Genomic DNA, 21,089 nt, shown 5'->3' on the forward strand with positions numbered 1-21,089 from the left:
GAGGTAGGAGAACTGCTTGGACCCAGGAGGCGGAGGTTGCAGTGAGCTGAGATCACGCCATTGCACTCCAGCCTGGGCAACAGAGCAAGACTCCATCTCAAAAAAAAAAAATAATCTCTTCGTTATTTATAATACCTAATATGAAGTAAATGCTATGTAAATAGTTGTTATACTGTATTATCTAGGGAATTACGACAAGGAAAAGAAATCTGCAGATGTTCAGTACAGATGCCACCATCCATTTTTCCCCCAAATATTTTAGTCCCGCAGTTGGTTGAATCCACTGAGGCAGAACCCAAGGATATGGAGGGCTGACAACATTTAACAGCAAAACGGTTCACAAGACTCTTTAATCGGAAGTTCTTTTGCTTTCTGCTCTTGCCAGGTCAAGGGTCCACGTGTGGTCCTTACTGGACGCCCCCCATTCTGCCCCGTGTGGGAAGCATGTGACTTGATGCTGTACATGTAAAACATGGTTTCTGCTCTTAAGAAGTTTACAGGCCAGCAGGGAGTGGTAAAATGCGTGAGGAAGAACCCCTAGGCTGGGCGCGGTGGCTCACACCTGTAATCCCAGTACTTTGGGAGGCCGAGGCCAGTGCATCACCTGAGGTCAGGAGTTCAAGACCAGCCTGGCCAACATGCTGAAACCCTGTCTCTACTAAAAATACAAGAATTAGCCGGGCGTGGTGGCACGTGCCTATTACCCCAGCTACTCAGGAGGCTGAGGCTGGAGAATTGCTTGAACCCAGGAGAAGGAGGTTTCAGTGAGCCGAGATCGCGCCACTGCACTCAGGCTGGGCAACAAGAGCAAAACTCCGTCTCAAAAGAAAAAAAAAAGAAAGAAAGAAAGAAAAAAAACCCCGCAACTCCAGGTGGACTGGCACTGACTACTGAGCACACCATACATGTGCAAGGAAGAAAAAGGGCTGTGATGAAGTGAGGCAAGCTGGGGCCTCAACTGGCTGCATCTGGAATTTCAACAGCAAGACAAGAATGGACTACACAGACCAGTGTTCTCACCCACTGTTTCCATGATCACTCCCACAACAGAAAAATAAAATCGACAAGAAAAATTACTCAAGAATAAGGCTGGGTATGGTGGCTCGCGCCTGTAATCCTGGCATTCTGAGAGGCCGAGGCAGGAGGATCACTTGAGGCCAGGGGTTTCAGACCAGCCCGGGCAACAAAGCAAATCCCTGTCTCTACAAAAAAATAAATTTAAGTTAGCCAAGCGTGGTGGAGTGCATCTGTAGTCTCAGATACTTGGGAGGTCAACGCAGGAGGATCACCTGAGGCCAGGAGTTCAAGACCAGCCTGGGCAACTCCATCTCTACAAAAAAAATTTAAAAATCAGCTGTGCATGGTAGCAGCACATATAGTCTCAGCTACCTGGGAAGCTGAGGCAGAAGGATCTCTTGAACTCAGGAATTCAAGACTACAGTAAGCTATGATTACACCGCTGCACTCCAATCTAGATGACGGAGCAAGACCCTTTCTCTAAAAATAAAGTAAGACTAAACAAATCAAAAGAATAAAATGCACAGGGTTAAGAGTTAAACCCACAGAGTTAAGTAAGCCTTGGAGGACCACAAACCACTGCCGTATCTAAGAATGCTTCTCTCTGTGACCCCCAAGAACTTCTGGCTGCCTACCCCCCACCCTTGGGAGTGGTACCATCTCCTCTGAGAATGCCTGGATTAGCTATTAATCACTGTAGGCAGCCATTTAAACACAACGCCCCTCATGCAATACCTTCTAACGTCGAGCTGGATGCTGGACTACCAGCAGGCACACAAGTGTAAAGTGGCCCGGAGCCACCATAGGGCTTCTGAACAGTCAGCATATTTGGAGAATCGACCTCGCTGGAGCTCAGGAACCTTGGTTTGGGAGGCAGCGCCTGCGAGGGATACACACAGTCCTGCGGTAACAGTGATGTGATGCCTCTGACCATATGGTACTTGGGAAGGTCATAGCCTCTTCTGTAATTGGCCCCGGGCTGGTCAACGTCAAGGGCAACCACGCTGGACTTCAGCCTTTTTGGAAGGGGCTCACCAAATTCTGCTGCAGTGTTGCTGGCACTCCGATTACAGAAATAGTCTCTTCCCGGAGGTGCCCACGGGCTGTCGTTCTTGGCGGGGTAGTCGATGGAACCATTGATGTTACTGCTGCCGAGGGTGGGCTGAGAAGGAGCTACTGGGAGAGGTTTCAATTTTGTCTCGGGTCTTTTTGTCTTATCCGGTGCAGGGGAAACACTGGTTTTAGGAAACATCTCAGATTGCTGTTGCCTGGTGGCGGCCCCTTGGACCCCCACATTCTGCTGTGGTCTGTGGGACTTCAGGTTACTTGGGGCTAAAGTGCTAGAGTCTATCCCTGAAGTCAGAGGGGCCTTGCCTGGCCCAGGAGGGCTCTGCTTCCCCTTCGCAGATGGCAGGGATTTGGACTGCGCCGGGAAAGCAGACTTGGGCTTGGGTTTACAGAAACTAGAGAGGGGAGGCACATCTTTTCCCAGCAACGCTGGCGGGCATCCAGTACGTCGACTTCTAAGCAAGGACTTGTTTCGACAGTTTTTATGAACGTCAGGATTGTATTTATGCTCCAGTCTCTGGTGCATCATTAAAACTTCTGGATAAAATGTCTTGAAGGTACAAAATGGACAGGTGATACTTGGAATCAAACTTTTACTCAAAGAAATTGCCGGGCAATTGTGAAGAGCCCCCAGGGATAAATTTAAAGGTGTTTCGTGACAATCCACACTTGGCCTGTATCTGCAGTCAGCTGCAGTCTCCGTCTGCTTCTCTTTGGGGCTAACTTCAAGGTTATGGGTGGTACTGCCATCTGGAGGAGGAGTAACATCCACCTTGGTTCTACAGATGAGGTTATTTGCCTGAGTTTCAACTGCTGATCTCTTTTTTAACAGGTCCAGGTAAGCAGGGGTAGGGTTTTTATTCACTTTATCAGCACTGTCATCAGCTGCATTTTTATGGAAATCCTGAGTATCTTTATGTGCTGGTGAGAGGACAGCGCTGCCCAGAACATTCTGAAAAACAGAAGGCATCTCCTTAAGCTGCTTTGCAGGTGGACTGCCTGTAACATCTTTGGCACCATCAAAAAATCTTTTCAAATTTTTGGTTTGCGCACTGTCAGCGGTTAATAGTGCATCTTCAGTGTCCTGATTTTTACCATCGTTCTTGACTTCAGCAGCAACATCGGTTTGTTTTTCCTTGTGATGTCTCTCCAAGTGATACCTCAGAGATGTCTTCTGGGCTGCAGCATATTCACAAAATTCACATTTGTATGGTTTTTCACCTAAGGCAAGAAATGGCACTTTATTATAGAAGTGTATGAAAAGCACTGAAATAGATCAAATATCTATTTATTAAGAAAACAGGCTTCTTTCCTCCTTTTGCTTTCTCGATCTACTATCACATAGGATTTCTCATCAGTTCTTTATCATCCTTACTGTAATGAATATTTGAAATTATGAATGCCTATCTTCAATAGAAAAATTAACAGCAACACTTCTAACTTATTTAATCTTCCTAACAGCCCTAGGGAAATATGTATTATTCTACTTTTACAGCAAAGAAAACTAAAAGCACAAAAAGGTTAAATAACTTGCCCAAGGGTGCACAGATAGTAAGTGGAAGAGATGAAATTTCAAATCTACGCAGCCTCCTACATCATGATGTCATAGCTCCTTTCACAACCTCAAGACTACTAGATAGATTCTCATTTCATTCTCAATCATAAAGACATAAGATGCAGCATTTTAAAATACTGTAGCTTTTAATAAGATAAGAGTCAGGATATAGCAGTCATAAACTAAACAAATGAACTTTGTCCGGGCGCGGTGGCTCACGCCTGTAATCCCAGCACTATGGGAGGCCAACACTATGGGAGGCCAAGGTGAGCGGATCACTTGAGGTCAGGAGTTCGAAACCAGCCTGGCCAGCATGGTGAAACCCCATCTCTACTAAAAATACAGAAATTAGCCGGGTGTGGTGGCAGGTACCTGTAATCCCAACTACTGGGGAGGCTGAGGCAGGAGTATTGCTTGAACCAAGGAGGTGGAGGCTGCAGTGAGCCGAAATTGCACCACTGCACTCCAGCCTAGGTGACAGAGCAAGACTCCGTCTCAAAAAACAAAAAAGAAAGAAAAGAAATGAACTGCAAATAAGAACAATGGCTCAAGTTACAATGGCACTAAAAGAATAAAAATAACCACTGCAATCAACATGCTACATATTTATCCTTAAGCTAGTCCAAGAATCTGGCAGAGTATCTGAACAACAACAAAAAAATTAGATAACTACATAATTTAACTAACGCATGGTTAAAAAAATAAAAGTTCTTTACCTGTATGCGTTCTGAGATGAATATTGAGGTAATAATTTGAACGGAAAAACTTTCCACAATAACTACACTCTCTTGAAGATGTAAGATGTTTTATTTTTCCTCCATCATCATTTTTATCTTAAAGGAAAAACAAAAATATTTATATAAGAAGGTAGCTGAAGTACCTGAATAAGGCATGCTGACTTAAATATTCTTGACATAAACATTTTTGGAAAGCATGAAAAAATTCTTTTATATAACATCGGGTTAGAACAAAACGGCTAGACACACACCAAATGCTGTTTGAGGTTGTTTGAAGTTTTAGAGTGTTATAACATGATTTTGTTTTGTTTTTTTCTGGGTACAGCAGAGTACACTATTAAACATTCAGTTCTTCGTTTGCCTTAATCACAAGAAAGATCATTTCATAGACTGAATTGCCCAGGCAGCTTCCGGTTCTCAGTATCTCTGAGCAGGCAGGATCTTGCAAACTGAAGGTGGACATACATACTGGCGGGAAAAACTATCTTCTTCAGAATAATTTAGAAAAATGAGCCAATTACAAACCGTCAACTTCCCAACCACCAGGGGAAAAATAAGCCGTTTAAGGTTAGGATTAAACAACTGACCACTAGAGGGCAGCAAGCACAACTTAATCTTCAACAGAAAAGAAAGTTTGGCATTGGGCAAGCACCTAGGAAAGTTTGTCAAAATTTAGCAAAGTTTTGGAAAGCAGGCTGTATTGTCCACAAACACTCATGTGGGCGAAACAGATCTGACAAATGAAAACCTGTCCCCAAATGACACAGTGTTTGGCTTTAGTTTCTGCAGGACAATAGGACGATGTGTCTCACGTGCATCAGTAGAAGTTAGAGTCCACTGGAAGGAGGACAGAACTTCAAACACACACCAGCCCTCCAAAAGACAATCAGAGGTGCTGCCGTTAAAATACCACCCCCAAAACACATGAATGTTTAAGTTTTAAATAAATGTCCCCTCACTGTAGATCATATCACTATCCACCTGTAAGACAAAGACACACCCTTGATGATCTATATAGTGTCTAAAGAAAGAAAAAAAAAATTTACTTGATCTTCTTGTCTTAAAAAAGCCAGGATGATAGTACAATATGATAAATCTAGACTACTAAGATAATATAAGTTTAGGAAAATCAATTCCCCAAATACAGAATGGCCAGCTTTTCTTTCTTACAATCATACCCAAACTAGCTGGGTTTATAACTGGGCGTTGTTGCAACTTCCGACTCCCAACTATGTGTCAGGATTTATGGTATGTTGCGTCATATCCAAAAAGCTATGAAACGCCTTTTCTTTAGAACAAAGGACATGACATTTCCACATCTACCTGGTTCCCGCTCTTTCAAGCATCACCTCTGACTTTACAGTTATATTTTTTAAAGGACTGTGATCTTTTTACAAATAGGCTGTTGAAATTGTCCTTGGGAGGTGGAAGACAGGGGTCAATGAACCATTTTGCAAACAGGGAAATAGTAGCAAAGAAAGGTTAAGCAACTCATAATTGGTCACAAAACAACGCAGTGGTAGAACCAGAACTCAGCGCCAAGCTGGGGTGCTCCCACCCACAGCCAGGCATTCTGTCCTGCCTGATGATCTAGCCCATGTTTTCCACACCACCTACCAGTAACTGGCCTTTTCATTTCTTTCAGGGAACTGGGGCATCTCACAGGGCCCCTGCAACAGTACCGGCACTAGCAGAAACCACTTAGCTAACTGGAGTCTGTGTTTAAAGCCTCTTTTTATGATGCCATTAAGACATTAGATTTGTAGTATGCTAAGTGCTGGGTTTCCTGTGTCCCAGGAAACTCAAAAACATTCTAAAGATTTGATATACAGACTACAGTTCTCACGTCAATCACATGATCAGAAAAGGAACTGGCACTGGCTGAAGAGCAGATGAAGGAAGAGTCCAATCAATCGTGTGGGCAAATTCATCGTGGGTCTCATACACCCAGTTTTCCAAAGAATTCAAGCACACAATCAAGTGACACTGAGAGGAGGAGGAACTTGTTTTAACCAAGGACCACTTTAACAGATGCTTCCCTAAGACCGATTCACGTTCCCATTATTCGCTTGTCAATTATGGCCTGCCCATCAGGGTTTTTTCAACTGTTTCAAGCAGCAAGATCCTCTATCCAAACAAAATATTAAACTCTGATAGGAGAAGCTCTGGCTACAGTGAGGATGGGCGCAACTCCAAACACAGGTGGAATCCTTTGCCCTAGATAACGCCCACCAGGGCTCAGGAATATTATGTGAGCGTGCCTTCAGTGATCACCTTCTCTTTCTATAAATGCCATTAGTACACTGAAAATTCTGCTGAGCAAATGAGCCTTCTTAAAAATGTCTTCAGTGTGCTCACATTCCTTGTATTTTATGACAAATCATTTGGGTTCCTGAGGTACCTATAAATGGATACTAGCTTGCCAGACAGAAAGGACAAGGTTTTGGACAGCACCAAACGGCTGCCCAAATAATATTCCTGGCTCTAGTTGATCATCACTCCCAGTACCTTTTATGGCCACTAGAAATTCACTACAGAAAAAGATCAGGAACGCCAGAAAAACTTAAGTGAAGGCTAGGGTCTCTCAATGCTCAAACTATTGACATTTGGGACCAGATAATTCTTTGATGATGGGGCTGTCCTGTGCACTGTACCATGCTGAGCAGTGTCCCTGGCCTCTGCCCACTGGATGCCAGCAGGCACGCACGCACACACACGTGCATGCACACACCCTCACACACAGTATGACAACCAAAATGCCTCCAGACATTGCCAGATACTGATTGGGAACAAAATCGCCCCAGTTAAGAAGCAGTGCATTTGGGCTGGATGCACAAGTTATTTTTTTTTAAAAAGTGTGTTTTGTGAGCAAAACGATACACGTTTAAAAATATATATATACATTTTCAGAACAAGGAGACCTCTTAACTCAACCCTGTTATTACAGAAATGAGAAAATTAAGGCCCTGAGAGGTTAAATGACTTACACACAGTGATACCAAAAAGAGCCTGGACTTGACTCTGGCTCTCCAAACCCCATTCCTGGCCAGCGTTGTCTGGAGATGGGAATAGAGAGGGGGAGACGGGGAGACAGACAGACAGACAGACAGACAGACAGACAGACAGAGACACAGGCGGAACAGCACGGGACGGAGACAGGGCAGCTTACCCAGATGGATTCCTTCGGGAAGCCCATCCTCAGATCCGTCTTCAGAACCACCTTCCCCTCGATCCACGGCTCCATTTTCATCCAGAGGGGCGGCGAGGTCAGGAGAACACGTTCCCGGCTGCCTCCCGTCCACAGACATGGTGGGCGACTCCGCGCCGGCCCTCCGGTCCTTCTTGTGGACCCTGGAGTGCAAGACCAGCTGGTGGTAGGTTCTGAAAGCTTTGCCGCACTCGGAGCAGTGCGTGGGCTTCTCCTTGCTACTGGCTAACTTGGGATCCGCGTCCACGGAGGGCGCTTCGCCGTGGGAGTGTTTGCACTTCTCTTTCTCTTGCGAGAGGCCTGCACAACTGCCCTTATTTGTTTCTCCAAGCTCCTTCTCGGAACTCGAATCGTCATTGTCGGTGCTCCCTTCTTGCCCCGATTCCTTCACTTCCTGGCAAATGGCAACTTTTCCTTTGGTAGCCAGCTGCCAAGCCTGGAAGGTGGTGAACGGATCGAGCTGAGGGATGCATCTGACAGGCTTCTTCCCCGTTTCAGGGTGAGATTTTGGTCTCAAGTTGAACAACTGCAGGAAGTCTTCCCTCGAGGACGGCATTCCTCCTTGTGGAGAGTCTGTCTGCGCGCTGCTGGTACCGAAAGCAGTTTTTTTGGTGTGCACCTTGCGGTGCTCAATTAGACTTTCTTTATTTGGAAATAGGAAGCCACAAACCATGCAGATTTTGTAAGGAGAGGAGATGCTCTCGGCCGCGTGCACCTGGACGACCTCGTTGATCGTTGCTGGACTACTCTCCAAGCCTTGCTGCAGTTTGCTTCTGGCCCCCGATTTGCCATTATGTGTCCGCATGTGATTTTTAAGAAACCAAGGCTCCTTGAATCTTCTTCCGCACATGTTACACCCGTAAGTGAAAGAATCTTTGTGTGTTCTCATGTGGATCTCAACATCAAAAGCGACTCTAAATGTCTGCCCGCATACCTCACAGCTAAATTCATTTTCCTTGCAGTTCTTTTCCTTGGGAGGTTCTGTTCGCACTTGACTTTTATCAAGCGGACTAAGATACTCTGCTTCAACCCGAAGAACTGCTGGTTCACAGAGGGTAGGCCGGTGTTGCATTAAGACATGTTTATTAAGGTCTTCTGAATGTGTGAAGGTCTGGCTGCAGAACATGCAATCCAAGGGCATATACCCCTCGATTTGGATGACATTTTTTTCTTGTGTAGCTCGGAATGGAACAACAGCGGTCCCTTTCATTGACAAGGCGTCTTCCATCTCCATCTGACTGCCAAGAGAACTGCCAATCACTTCTGGCCCATCCATGTACATTAAGAGGGATTGAGTTGGCATGTTTCCTGTCACTTTCGATTGCATATAATCTCTAAGTTCCGTTGGGGAATTTCTGGAGTTGGAATAAGGCCACTTGTAAGACTTGTCACTCACCCCTCTAACAGCCCTGGGCTTCAAAAACCAGAGCAAATATTTATTATAAAAGTTCAAAAAGAAGTGTATAGTCCTCTAACTTCTTCGAACTTTTAGGAAGCTCAGTGATGGTGTCACTGGTTCTTTCCACAAACAAGGCATACAGGCTTCCCAATGCCTCGATTCAAATATGAATCAGCACAAAGCATTAGTTCTCTTTGTCTCCATTGAATGAGTGTTTCAATTGAGCAAGAAGTCAATCCCAGCAACCTGGAGACAAGGGATTTCCAAACCCTAGAGGAAAAAAAACAGAAACGGTTAGCTACACTCAGAGCAAAGAGAAGGCTGGTGTGGGTGAGTCATACGGTCTTTTCCACGCAGCAGAGAAGGTACCTAATTCAATTGCTTCACTTTTAACTAATATATAGGGCATCCTGTTAAACATGCTTGTTAATTAAATCATTGGCATTTTATCCAGTCAGTACACTTATTAAATCAGAATTTCATCCAGTTAAAATCCAGTTTAAATCAGTGCTTTACCGACTTAAATCTAAAATGTCAAGTTTTAGGTCAGAAATTGCTAAATTCAGCTGAATACATTTTAAATGCCACTAAAATGCACACGTGGATGCCATCAACAGCCTCCCTAAATCTAAAGACTATAAGAACTGTGAAAATTAAGATGAAAAAATTAGAACACTTTAGTAAACTAAAATATTTTAAATCCAGTGTATACAAAACAATTTAAAATTTGTTTCATATACAAACAAATCTGCATCCAAGAAATCTAAGTGCCCAAACACCCCCTTAGAGATTTTGCACATACAGAGGTCAACAAAATGAGCACAGAAATACAGAAACTTTTCCTAAAATCCCCATTCAAGAAATACTTAACACCTCAGAATGGTCACTCATCTTGGCCAGGGGAACCCTGATATATTTTGGTTCACTGGATATTCGAAACCTCAATCCACTGTTCAAATCCCGGCTTGCTTTCCACAACTTTCTGCCTTCAACAAGCACTGGGTGGGGCTTCCTAGTCCATACAACAAATAGGGAAAGACATACACAAAGCTCCTTTGTGAATGTACAGATTTAAAATAAAATCCTCAACAGGGCTGTTTCAACATGGCTTAGTCTTTCATCAGAAAATGGGTCCTCTCATTTTTTTAATCTACCTTTCACATCATGCACTGGCCAGGTGGAAAATTACTTTATTTAGCTCTGCTGCTTCTGGTTTAGAAGCTAATTTTCACTCCTGGAGAAGAATTAACTTCTAAAGCCAATACCCTCTGCCTTTATGGCAAACATTGGATAGGCATTGTTTTTAAATAGTCCCAACTACTTAAGTCAGTTAATTCCACCCAAGAAAACCAAAAGGCATGCAAACTACTCCCAGCAAAGTAACCTTAAAAAACAAAAGCATACTTTACTTTCCTCCCTCTCTCTACTTCCTTAAAGAGCAAGGAAGGCCTGCAGGCTCAGAGAAGCCAAGGAAACATCTCCTCCTTTACACTCCGAAATAGAAATTCTCATACTCCTTGTTATCTTTAGTTTTGAATAAACTAGATCTTTAACATTAAGCTTTTCTAAATAAGACTGCAGATCAAGGATTAGGGTAAAGGAAAGAATGTCCTGAAGTCTTTTCTTTGTTGCTATCACAATGGAGGACCAACACATGGGCTGGTGACCAGCTTGGTGTGATATAATAGAACACTCCAGAGACCCGAGTTCTAGTCACAACCTTCAAGTTGTCACTGCCACATACCACATCTTTCTATTATCTGTTTAATGCAGTTGGTTAAACTATAGGATGGCCTTTACAGTTCCAATATTCTGTGGTTCTGGGGATAGATCTACACATTGAAAAGAATATTCAATTACTCTGCTAATCAGAATATGAAGTGACTTACGTTTCTATACATAGAAGCTTAAGTTTCATTTGCTTATTCAACAAGTATTTACTGAATGCTAGCGTCCCAGGCAAGGTTTTAACTGAATAACAGCACATACCCTAGAAAAACAGTTATCAAATTCTGACAACGCTGTTTTCCCTGGCCAAGAACAAAGACTCATTTATTTGAGGTCCTTCCTACTTTTAGATGCTAAAATACGCTTATTTTTTAAAAAATCAAATAGTGGCAATAGGCAATAGTGGAGTTTTTTGGTTTTTTTTAAATGTCCTTATTTAGCAAAATCAAAGTTCAGTGAAAATTTGAAAAAAAAGTTAGTCCCTATGTCAGCTCTCAACATTATTACTGTAGTTTAGAAACTTGACTAATATGTGAAACTGTAATTTTGGGGAACTCCACTTCTCTACTGACATCCTTTAGAAAAAGAGACACCAGCTCCACAGTCTTGGGATTAGAAATATGATGTGAGGCCGGGCATAGTGGCTCACACCTATACTCCCAATGCTTTGGGAAGCCGAAGTGGGTGGATCACGTGAGGCCAGGAGTTGGAGACCAGCCTGGCCAACATGGTGAAACACCTTATCTGCTAAAAATACAAAAATTAGCTGGGCATGGTAATACACACCTGTAATCCCAGCTACTTGGGAATCACTTGAACCCAGGAGGTGGAGGTTGCAGTGAGCCAAGATCGCACCACTGCATTCCAGCCTGGGCAACAGAGCACGACTTTGTCTCCCCTCTCCGCCCAAAAAAAAAGAAATATGATGGAGTGTTATTTCCCACTCAAGGAAACAGCATAACTTAGTTACTGAAAATATTTACTAATAGAAAGATGTTTTGGTTCCAATTCTCAATTATCTGGGTTAAAGAAGTTACCATCACTCTCCACACAAGACCTTGTAGGATTATTTCACTGCGGTGAAGGACAATGAAGGAGGTTCAGTGGGAAACGACCTTAGGACAGAGGAAGCTTCCACTTTGCCTGGGAGGGTGAACAGCCTGGGAGACCCGGAGATGAGGGCAGGCATTCTAGGCCAAGGGGTCTTCTTGTGTGGTCAGATGGGGAAGGAAACCCTCCTGGCAAAACAGCAGAATTCTTTCTCCAGGAAAGCTTCTGAGACTGACTCTAATAGTCAATTGTGACCAACTGTCCTAGGCTCCCAGGGCCACAGCAATCCTTAGGCACCCCAAATATGCCATCCCTGACTACCCAGCACACCCTACCCCCAAAGTATTGTGACAGCTCAAGGATGACTTCCTCTGAAAACCTCTGTCCAGATCTAAAACCATCCTGTTTGTTTGCTTGTAACTGTCTTTTTCTAAAAGTAACACCTCAGGATGGAGACTCTGTTGCCTTGTCCACTGCTGCCCCCAATGCCTGGAACAAGGTGCCTGACACAGGATTAGGCACTCGACACATAGCTGGTGAATAAATGTCACGGAATTAGCACACGTGTAGAATCAGCACACATGTTTGGCCACAGTCACTAACCGTAACTGATCAGAAATTAAAATTAACTTGCATGTTCATCAAACCTTCTACATGGCTATCAGTGACTGCCATCTAATTGCCATTCTGCAACTTCAAGAGTACAATTTCAAGAGCATAATAAAAAAAATCGTATTTAATCACACCATAAAGTTGATCAGCACAAGCAAAAAAAAAAAAAACTGCACTATTTAGATTTATACTCACTCTCCTTATGACCCTCCAAAACAAAAATGCTGGGCATCCTAGGGCTATCTCTGACAGCAAATGCCTTCAGCTCTTGACTTAGAAACTGCTAACATACTAGACAAAACACTTCCTTAAACTCTAAGACAATGAATAATACTTTAAACCAGGTTTACATCGCTTAAAACCAATTTGCTCATCAGTAATCGTTAAAGTGCTTGTAACAATAAAGATGTTAATAACAGAATACAGCAAAATAGAAATTCTAATCTACTAACAGCAAATCACCATTCCAATTGAATGGGGTGTGTGCACAAACACAAGCCTTCCCAGAAGCCTCCAGCTCTCCACACTCCTGCACACAGAAGGCAGCAGTAAACCGATGGCACTGCTGATAAAGTAAATTGTCTTTCTCGACAAAGAACTGGAGGAGAAAAGCAGGATATTATAATCCAACACTATAATCTAAATGCTTCTAGCTTGCAAGAAAGTGAGCATTATGAACACGCTAAGCTTACTGAAAAGTACTTCACAAAAATGTTTTCCAATGTTTAAAAACATTTTAAAATCTTTACTCAGGTAAACGACAGAACTTAACTCATATACCCCCTAACACATAAGGCAAGTGGGCTATTGAGTATAGCCATATTTTGAAAGAAACTTCTATTGGGATTATTTAAGTAGATACTTTTAAAATTTACCAGAGCATAATCTTTGAAATCCAGTAGGAACCATATTGCTAGAAAAGGCTGGAATAGAAGTGTGATGTTCTTTAGGTCACTAATTACACACTGATTTGTGACTAAAGCTACCATGAATTCTACCACTACCTGTAGATCTTGAAATCAGCAAATAGGACACATTATACACTGCTTAATAAAAAGCACAGTAATCTGTGCTTAAGTACAGCTAACTAGGTACAACAGCCACTTTGCTGACAATTACTGTAACTTGGGAATATTTTTCTTTACGTCCTGATGTACTCAAACTGTTAACTTTTAGAAACAGCACAGCCTCTGTTTCTTCTGATTAACAGGTTATCTTACATTGTTGATATGGAATATGCATCTACCATAATATAGCTTTGAATAAGGTATTCAAAGTCCTCAAAAACACAGAAAAAATGTATTTATACACAATTTGTCATACTGCTAACAAAGCTACTTTTTCCCAAGTTACTGAGGTGTCCAAATAAGGAGTTATTAAAAAATTCAACTTAAATTGCTATTCTCTGGCCAATGCATTTGTACCCTGAAAACTACAAAATTATCTCCGAGACCTGGCTAGAAGTTTACATTTTCTCTGAAAGTTTTTCCCCTGTCTTTTACACACACATTTTTTCTTAATCTGACAAGTGGAGAAAACTCTGCATAGCCATCTACTAACAATCAAAAAGCTACAGGTTTTTTTATTTTTTATTTTTAATGCTCTAAATTCTTCAACACTGTTTCAAGGAAATTACTAGGGGTCACACCCATGAAGCTAAATGGTCAACCCAACTTTCCTAATTTAGCTGTGGAAAGATGCTTCCAAGTTAAGCGAAAGAAAAAGATTGGAATATTCAAAGTTTATATTTAAGGTTACAAGCTAAACTCTTCAACTTGGGAAGCTTGTAAAGGAAATAATTTCATTTTGCTGAAATTGTTCATAAATTACCAATTTTAAATAGGATTAGAGACCAAAGTACTATAAAAATATAATCATATAGCATATTTGAGTGTCATTAACTAAAAACTGCCTGAATTCATCTTAAATCAGTTAAGGTCAGTTAAGGGATCTTAGTAAGAACTTAAAGTATAACATACTAGTTTTAGTTTCAATATTAACAGATACTGTCATCTGCAAAGTGGTTTTTAAAAACATCCTGATCTGAAAAAAAGTTATAATATAAGGAAAGTGAATTTTTAAAAACTTTAATTAAGCAAGATTAAGCATTGCTATCCGTTTCTCCTATTACTACTACTTAACCAGTACAACCTTAAATATCTGTAAAAATTTGACAGGCCTAACTGCACCAAAAAAAAAAGATTTCAGCAAATTAATTAACTGTTAATAAACTGTTCTATCTTTACCTGCACTAACTCTCTGCAATGAAAACACTGAACACGTGTGTATACACACATCTATCTATATATATATACACACACACACAACTATGCCCACTACTAGACCACTACACCATACCACTTTTTCCAGTGAGCGCTCTGAATTAAACACAATTCAAGTAACCTAGTTAAATACAAGCTTAGGCAATGCCTTTTAAGGCATAAGATCGTTCTTCTGCAAGATTTAAATATTCCCCTCCCCATCCTATCTTTTGCTGACTACATACTAAAGTTGTATATCTGGCTCTTTCCAGTCACCTGTTTGCTTTCAAAATCAAGGGGAAAAGTCTCCTCTCAATTAATAATACAATCGTTCAGTAGATTTATAAACTGAAGAAAAACTCTATATTGATTACAAAAGAAAGAAAAACACTTCTTCAGTATAACTGAGGTGCTTTATGTTATCCTTATTTGATAGAGGTAGAAGTAAAAGTAACTATTATTCCTAATGCTGATTCAAGAAATGTCTAGAGTCTACATTTCCAGTCCACTTAACTACATTTTAAATTCCAAAGGTTTCCAGACACACCAGAAAATAATGGAACACCAACACAGAAACACTACACGAGTCTGTTAAAAACCTAGCTTCTGAGTCGGGGGGAGCTTTTCTATAGGAAGTACAGTCATGTGGAGGTCAGAAGCAAGTTTTGTAAAGCTTAATAAGAACAAAGGCTAAGTAAGGAATCCAACTAACTCTCTCATACAACTTCTTCAGCTGTCTTTTCAGGTTTAGTAATTTTATTTCTCAACTTTATCATAAAATTACCAAACTGTCCCCAAATTTCCAGTAACTCAATTATGCTGATACCCTGGGCAGGAAGTAATGGAGATGTTCAGAACAGTCAGTCAACAAATGTTCAAATGGAAAGCATTCCAACGTTAAATATAAAAGGGTAATATGTGGCGGCAGCTGGCTAGCGGGGGCTTCCCCCCTATTTATCTGGAAGATAGATGTGTACAAGAATTGAGCATGTCATCGTGAGCTGCAGATTTTAGGAAAGAATGGTCCCTGTTCTTCCACTTCCTTAAAGTCAGATTTCTATCTCTCCTCGTGGTCTAAATTCAAAAACCTTTGCCCCAGATACCACTGCAAATTTGTCTGTTATTACCGGCTGGGGAAAAATAACCCAGTTCACCTTACTCCAAAAACATGAGCATTTCAGAAAAGTTTTTATACTGCCTCTAAAATGAGGCCATTAAGTGATATTCAATAATCAGGCTTCCTTCACCCGAATTTAAGAAATTTCCTGCCGTCTTTGTGTAATAAATTTTTTTTTCTTCCATGTGCGTTTAAATTTTAACACCCCTCCCCCCCGCAGAATCTGGAGAAGAGGTGTGCGGATCAAGACTCCCCCACCCGCCATTGTCTCAAGTTTAATTTACATGCTGTAACCAAACCCTTCCCTCTTTAGAATATTTAACAAGATTGAGATTCCTTTAATTCCATGTTGGTAGCTGTTCTGTAAATACCTTTCAGGTTTTTATTTTTTAACATCCCAGTAATCTAAAAACTATTCTGTTTTTAGATTTCAATTGTAGTAACTGGATTTAAAATCTTATTACATTTATTTTATTAGTGGAATACTCAGTTTATGCAACTGTCTCATGTTTTCCATTCCTACTTTCTAATTCTAAGGCTTGAAAACAGCCATTGCTCCGTCCTTCAGCTTCACCTTCCCAATTCATTCATTAAACATTCCGCTCAGGGATTAAACTGAAATGGGAAATTAGGAAGGAACGATTTAAAACAAATCATACCCAGCAACCTCAAAATCTATAACACACAGGCCATATGGGCATACAGGAGATGGGACAATTTGAATTTTTTTTTTAAGCAAATGGAAACAAAGCCTCATATAAAACATAAAAAGGGTCCAATCATTTACTTTCAAAGAGTCAGCTAAAAGTAGCTCCTTTTTTAAAGTGGCATCTTTCAGGCAGTCAAGAGTCATTAAAACTACTCCAAAGTTCTTATCAACCAATATCATGTTTGTGACAACTGTGAGAAAAGAATGTAATTTTATAAAGTGGGAAAACAGCACATCTTTTGGGACCCCTGAGGCTCTAATCAGGCATCTCAGAATTAAGAGTGCTCCAGGGTTGGGAAATGGCTACCCTGCTGTGGCAAAAACATGCCATTTCATAATAAGTGTTGTTAAGAGAGAAAAAAGTGATTAGCATGTATCTGCAATGAGGAGATAGAAGGACTTAGTCATTGCCAGGCCATTATATTCCTTAATTATTTCATCAGTTTATAAGTGACTTGATGATTAAGTCTTATTTTCAGATTTCCTCCAAAACAAGTCCACTGGAAGGGGATTAGGGGCTCCTACTCCTCCCTGAAGTTTTCCTGCCAAAAATGGAGGCTCACAAAGAAAAATGCAAATCTACCCCCACCTTAAAAAAGTAAAGGCAGTCAAAGTCAAAACCTTCACTGCTCCTCCTTCCTCCCCTACTACCTGGAAAAAAATTTTGACCTGTTACCAAAATAGATTCCTCAGGGTAAAGGGGAGAAAAGTTTTCTACAAATTTTTTCTAAGTGGTGTATTAGTTCCTTTTTTTGAGTAAGAAGTGAAAGGGAATAGGAACCCAACACAACTGCTAAACTTCGATCTCACAAGTCACTAAAAAACAGCAAAGGTCAAACTGCAAAGCGTTAGAAAAGTGTTGTGAAGACAAAAGGATTAAAAGAGTGGGACACTAAAGAAAAAAGTGTGTGTCCTTCACCAATAAAAGTCATATCTTGTCCTCTACTTCCTCCTTCTGTAGGCAAATAAAGACAATTCTAAAGGACTAGCTTTCCTCATCACGCCAAATCATTAAAATTCCAAACAAACAGATTATTAATCCTATTCTAACAATTAAAATAAATGATAAATCTGCCTTGTAACTACTGACAACTGAATTTTAAATAAGTTACTGCCTCTTGAATTTAAATATAACCGATTAAAAATGGCAGCAACATCAGGGTTAAGAAACAAAACGAAACACTATTAGTCTCCAGAACCCTGAACAAAACAATATCTAAAATAAATATGACTTCTCAGAAGGAAAAAAGTTATCTACCATTAAGGACACACCTTAAAAGTTCTTAGCACACATTAAGTAAGCACAAACTAGTGGCTTGCCTGTTATATTTTCAGACAAAAAGCAATGAGGTTATTCCTCTGCACTTGTCACTGCAGACACATCAAGGCTTTTAGAAACTACATCTATTACTCATTGTCTAAGTATCATAAAACTTAGCATTTTAAGTCTTGTTTGATATCAATCAAGAAAGAACATCCACTTCAGGGGAAAGAAGTACAGTAAAATAAGAACATTGTAAATGTCCTTCTTGACATATACAAAAGAGAAGGTAAAAGGCCTCCTAAGACCCCTACCTAGTGGCCAGGCCTGGACGGCAGCTGTTGCTACCTCGCCTTTTCTTTTGTTGAGCTTAATCTCATGTCAAGTCATTCAACCAACTCAAAAGCAATGAAGACATAATTGAATCAACCTGAACTAAATCAGACCTAGGCTTCTTAAAACATACAGCTTAATGCTTCCAAACGATCTAGAAAACTAAGAAACCTAGCTACGCTGTAGGACACACAGTGGCCAATAATACAGGACCCCCAAACTGGCCAGTGGACCACTGCAACCGCCATTTACTTCCTCCGTGTTTAGGAATGTTCAACGCTCCAAGCCCCATAGGCTGATTCAGGAAGATAAACTGAGGCTCCAGGAATTTCGAAGTGGAACAATACACCAAAGCCTCAAACCTGAAATGACTATCCTTTTCTGGGGGGTGGAGGGAAAGAAAAAGAAAAAAAAGTTTCTGGGGCTCTCAGGGTGGCCCGGATGCCAGGGTCCCAGAAGTGGCCTTTTCTAGCTCCTGTAACTAAACCTGGCGGAAAACTCCCTGCCTGCTCACCCCACCCCCACCCGCCCAAGAATGCGCCTTCCCGTCTTCGGTGGCCCTACCCAGAATCCCAAAATGTGGGTTCCAACCCGGGCCCTGAACGTCTTCTCAAACCCCCGGGACCCAGGTTCCGGCGCGCGCCCCGCGTGCCGGGTCTTGCCCCTCAGGCGGGACCGCCCAGGCAGCCCCAAATCCAGCCTCCCGGGCCCCCAGCAGCGCCCTCCGCCTCTCCACCATCCCGTCCGGCTCGCAGTCGGGGCCAAATCGAGAGACAAGAGGGCTGTGCCTGAAACTGAGCGGTTTCACCACTCGGCACCTCCTGGCAGAAACTTCCCTTCAAAAAAAAAAAGAAAGAAAGAAAAGAAAAAAAAAGCAGCAGCACTTTTGGGCTAGCATTCCAATCCTTCCTGCCCTTTAGAGTTCCCAGTTCTGCTTCCAGCTGGCTTTGGGTGTTCCACTAGCATTGAGTTGTAAAGACATTCTTTTAAGTGTTTATAGAACATTAAGACTTAAAAAAATCTTTAAAATTAGAGGAGGGAAAAAAAAAGCCATCTTATCGCACACATCCAGGAAACGCAGCCCCGTGCATCCCTGTTCAGGGATGAGCAGGCGCCCCAAGACTCCCGGGGACAGATTTTTGGGCACCCGAGGGAGTCACGGGGCGCGCGCCGGGGTCCGCGGCGAGGCCCAGCCCCTCCCGCGGTCCCTTAGAGGCGCCCTCCGCCCGGCCCGTGTGGACCGTCCCGGCCATTGTTTACGGGGGATGCCCGTCCGGACGCATTGTTTTGGCCGCTTCCAACTTGCCCCGGCCCTTCCCCGGGCATCGCGGGGGACCCTACGCCGACCTTCCCCCTCCGCCCGCGCCCCAAGGGCCAACTGGGCAAATTGGGAGACCCGCCCCGCGGGGCGACCCAACTTTTCGGAACAGCCCCCCACCGCCCACCCCCGCAGACCCCCGCTCCCGGCGGAGATTCAGGGAACCCCGCACCCCAAGCCCTTCTGAATAGTGCGGCGTGAGTGTGACGGCCAAGAGCGGATGCAGCCGGGATCGCCCGCACCTTCCCGCGGGCGGAAGCGCAGGAGCCGGCTGGGGAGGGGGCGCCCTAGAGGAGCGGATAGAAAGCTGAGACGGGGAACTGAGGTCATCCTGGGGGGGACAAGACAACGAGAGCCGGGCGCCTCGGGGGCGGCGCGGGAGCCTCCGCAGGACCGGGCGGGCGCCCCGGCTGGCGCGGGCGGGGGGCGCGCCCCCTTTACCTGCGGCTCCGGCTCCTCGGCCATTTCCTCGCGCGGCGGCGGCCGGGACTGAGCTGACACCACTCGGGCCGGCCGGGTTTGAATGAGGAGGAGCGGGCGCGGAGGGGAGGGGGCGGGGAGGGCGGAGGGAGGGAGGGAGGCGTCGCGGAGTTTCTCTCGGCCTTTTGTGCGGACACCTCCCGGATTCCGCGCCCGCACCCGGCCCCCCAAAAGACACGGGGAGCCGCCGGCAAGCGGTGCAGCCATCCGCCGAGGGGCCTAGTGCCTTCGCGCCTCCAAGACCCCCCCAACAAAAAACGAGCGTCCCCCACCCCCACCCCCGCCCGGAGGATATAGGGGCCGGGCTCACCTCGGGCGCGGGGCTAAGGTGAGCGGGGCGGGGGTGCGCACGGGGGGCAAAGGCGCGGGCGCCCCCTACTCGTCCGCGCGGGGACAGTGCAGGCGCGGGGGGTCCCTAGAGCCGCCGGGGCGCGGCGCGTCCGGCGCCGGGGGACTGTTGGGTCAGAAAGTGTTCAGGGAGCAGCTGTTGCGCCCTCCCTCGGCCCCGCCGCTCGGAGACGCCCCGCCCCCTGCCTTCACCGGCCGCCGGCCACGCCCCACACCGCCCCAGCCCCGCCCCAGCGCCCACGTGACTAGCATAGACGCGCCCCCGCTCCGCCCCCCGCCGCCGACTCCGCCTCCGGGACGCGAGCGAGCGGCGAGCGCGCGCACTCCCAGTTCTCGCTCGGCGACTCCCGCGCACGCGCGCGCCGTGCCACCCTCCCCGCGCCCCCCGCCCCGCACCCCTCCTCCCGCCATCCGGCTTAACGTGGCGGGCGCGCGCCGCGGCGGTAGCCGTGACAGGTACCCGGGGAGGCCGGGGAGGGGGGGACCGCGAGGGTGTGCGCAGGCGCAGACCCGGCCCCGTCCCCGCCGCCCCCTCCTCTGCAAGGTGTGCCCGGGCGAGGGGAGGGGCCCGCGGCCCGAACCCCTGGGTCACCCCGAATTACAAACAAAAACCTTAACGCCGTTGCTCGCGGGTTAGAAGGCAGCTGTGCGCGAAAAACACCTCAGATTTTCTTCAAGCTTCAGGAAGGTCGAGAAGATAAACAGTTTTTAAATGAGTATCTTCAGAAAGCTATTTAATTGTTGTGATTTTTTTTTTTCCTGAAAGGGCTGGGCTTGCGCTATTCTAACTTGAGATTTCTAAACTTAGCCTAGGTTCCAAGAATCTACTTGGTTTTGATAGAAATCCATTTGGAGGAAACCGAGGACAAAAAAAGGGACAAAAAAAAA

General features: G+C 44.2%; 1 protein-coding gene across 6 annotated transcripts in view; it reads right to left on the minus strand.

The window, feature by feature from the left end:
* Positions 1–21,089, minus strand: part of ZNF217 (zinc finger protein 217) — a 41,408-nt gene that overhangs the window by 6,900 nt on the left and 13,419 nt on the right. For 2 of the 6 annotated variants that reach the window (XM_055372778.2, XM_055372781.2), the window contains exons 1-4: positions 19,815–19,883; positions 7,547–9,254; positions 4,357–4,473; positions 1,753–3,306 (exon numbers count right to left, since the gene is read on the minus strand). In XM_055372778.2, coding sequence (XP_055228753.1) covers positions 1,753–3,306; positions 4,357–4,473; positions 7,547–8,912 — 3,037 coding nt within the window. In that variant the 5' untranslated portion in view covers positions 8,913–9,254; positions 19,815–19,883. Of the gene's footprint in view, positions 1–1,752; positions 3,307–4,356; positions 4,474–7,546; positions 9,255–18,619; positions 19,400–19,814; positions 19,884–20,163; positions 20,384–21,089 lie in introns of those variants that run through there. The other 4 variants (XM_055372779.2, XM_063702304.1, XM_055372783.2 and 1 more) reach the window with 4 other exon arrangements.

Source organism: Gorilla gorilla, chromosome 21 (assembly GCF_029281585.2).
Source record: "Gorilla gorilla gorilla isolate KB3781 chromosome 21, NHGRI_mGorGor1-v2.1_pri, whole genome shotgun sequence".
In the NCBI taxonomy this organism is placed as follows: domain Eukaryota; kingdom Metazoa; phylum Chordata; class Mammalia; order Primates; family Hominidae; genus Gorilla; species Gorilla gorilla.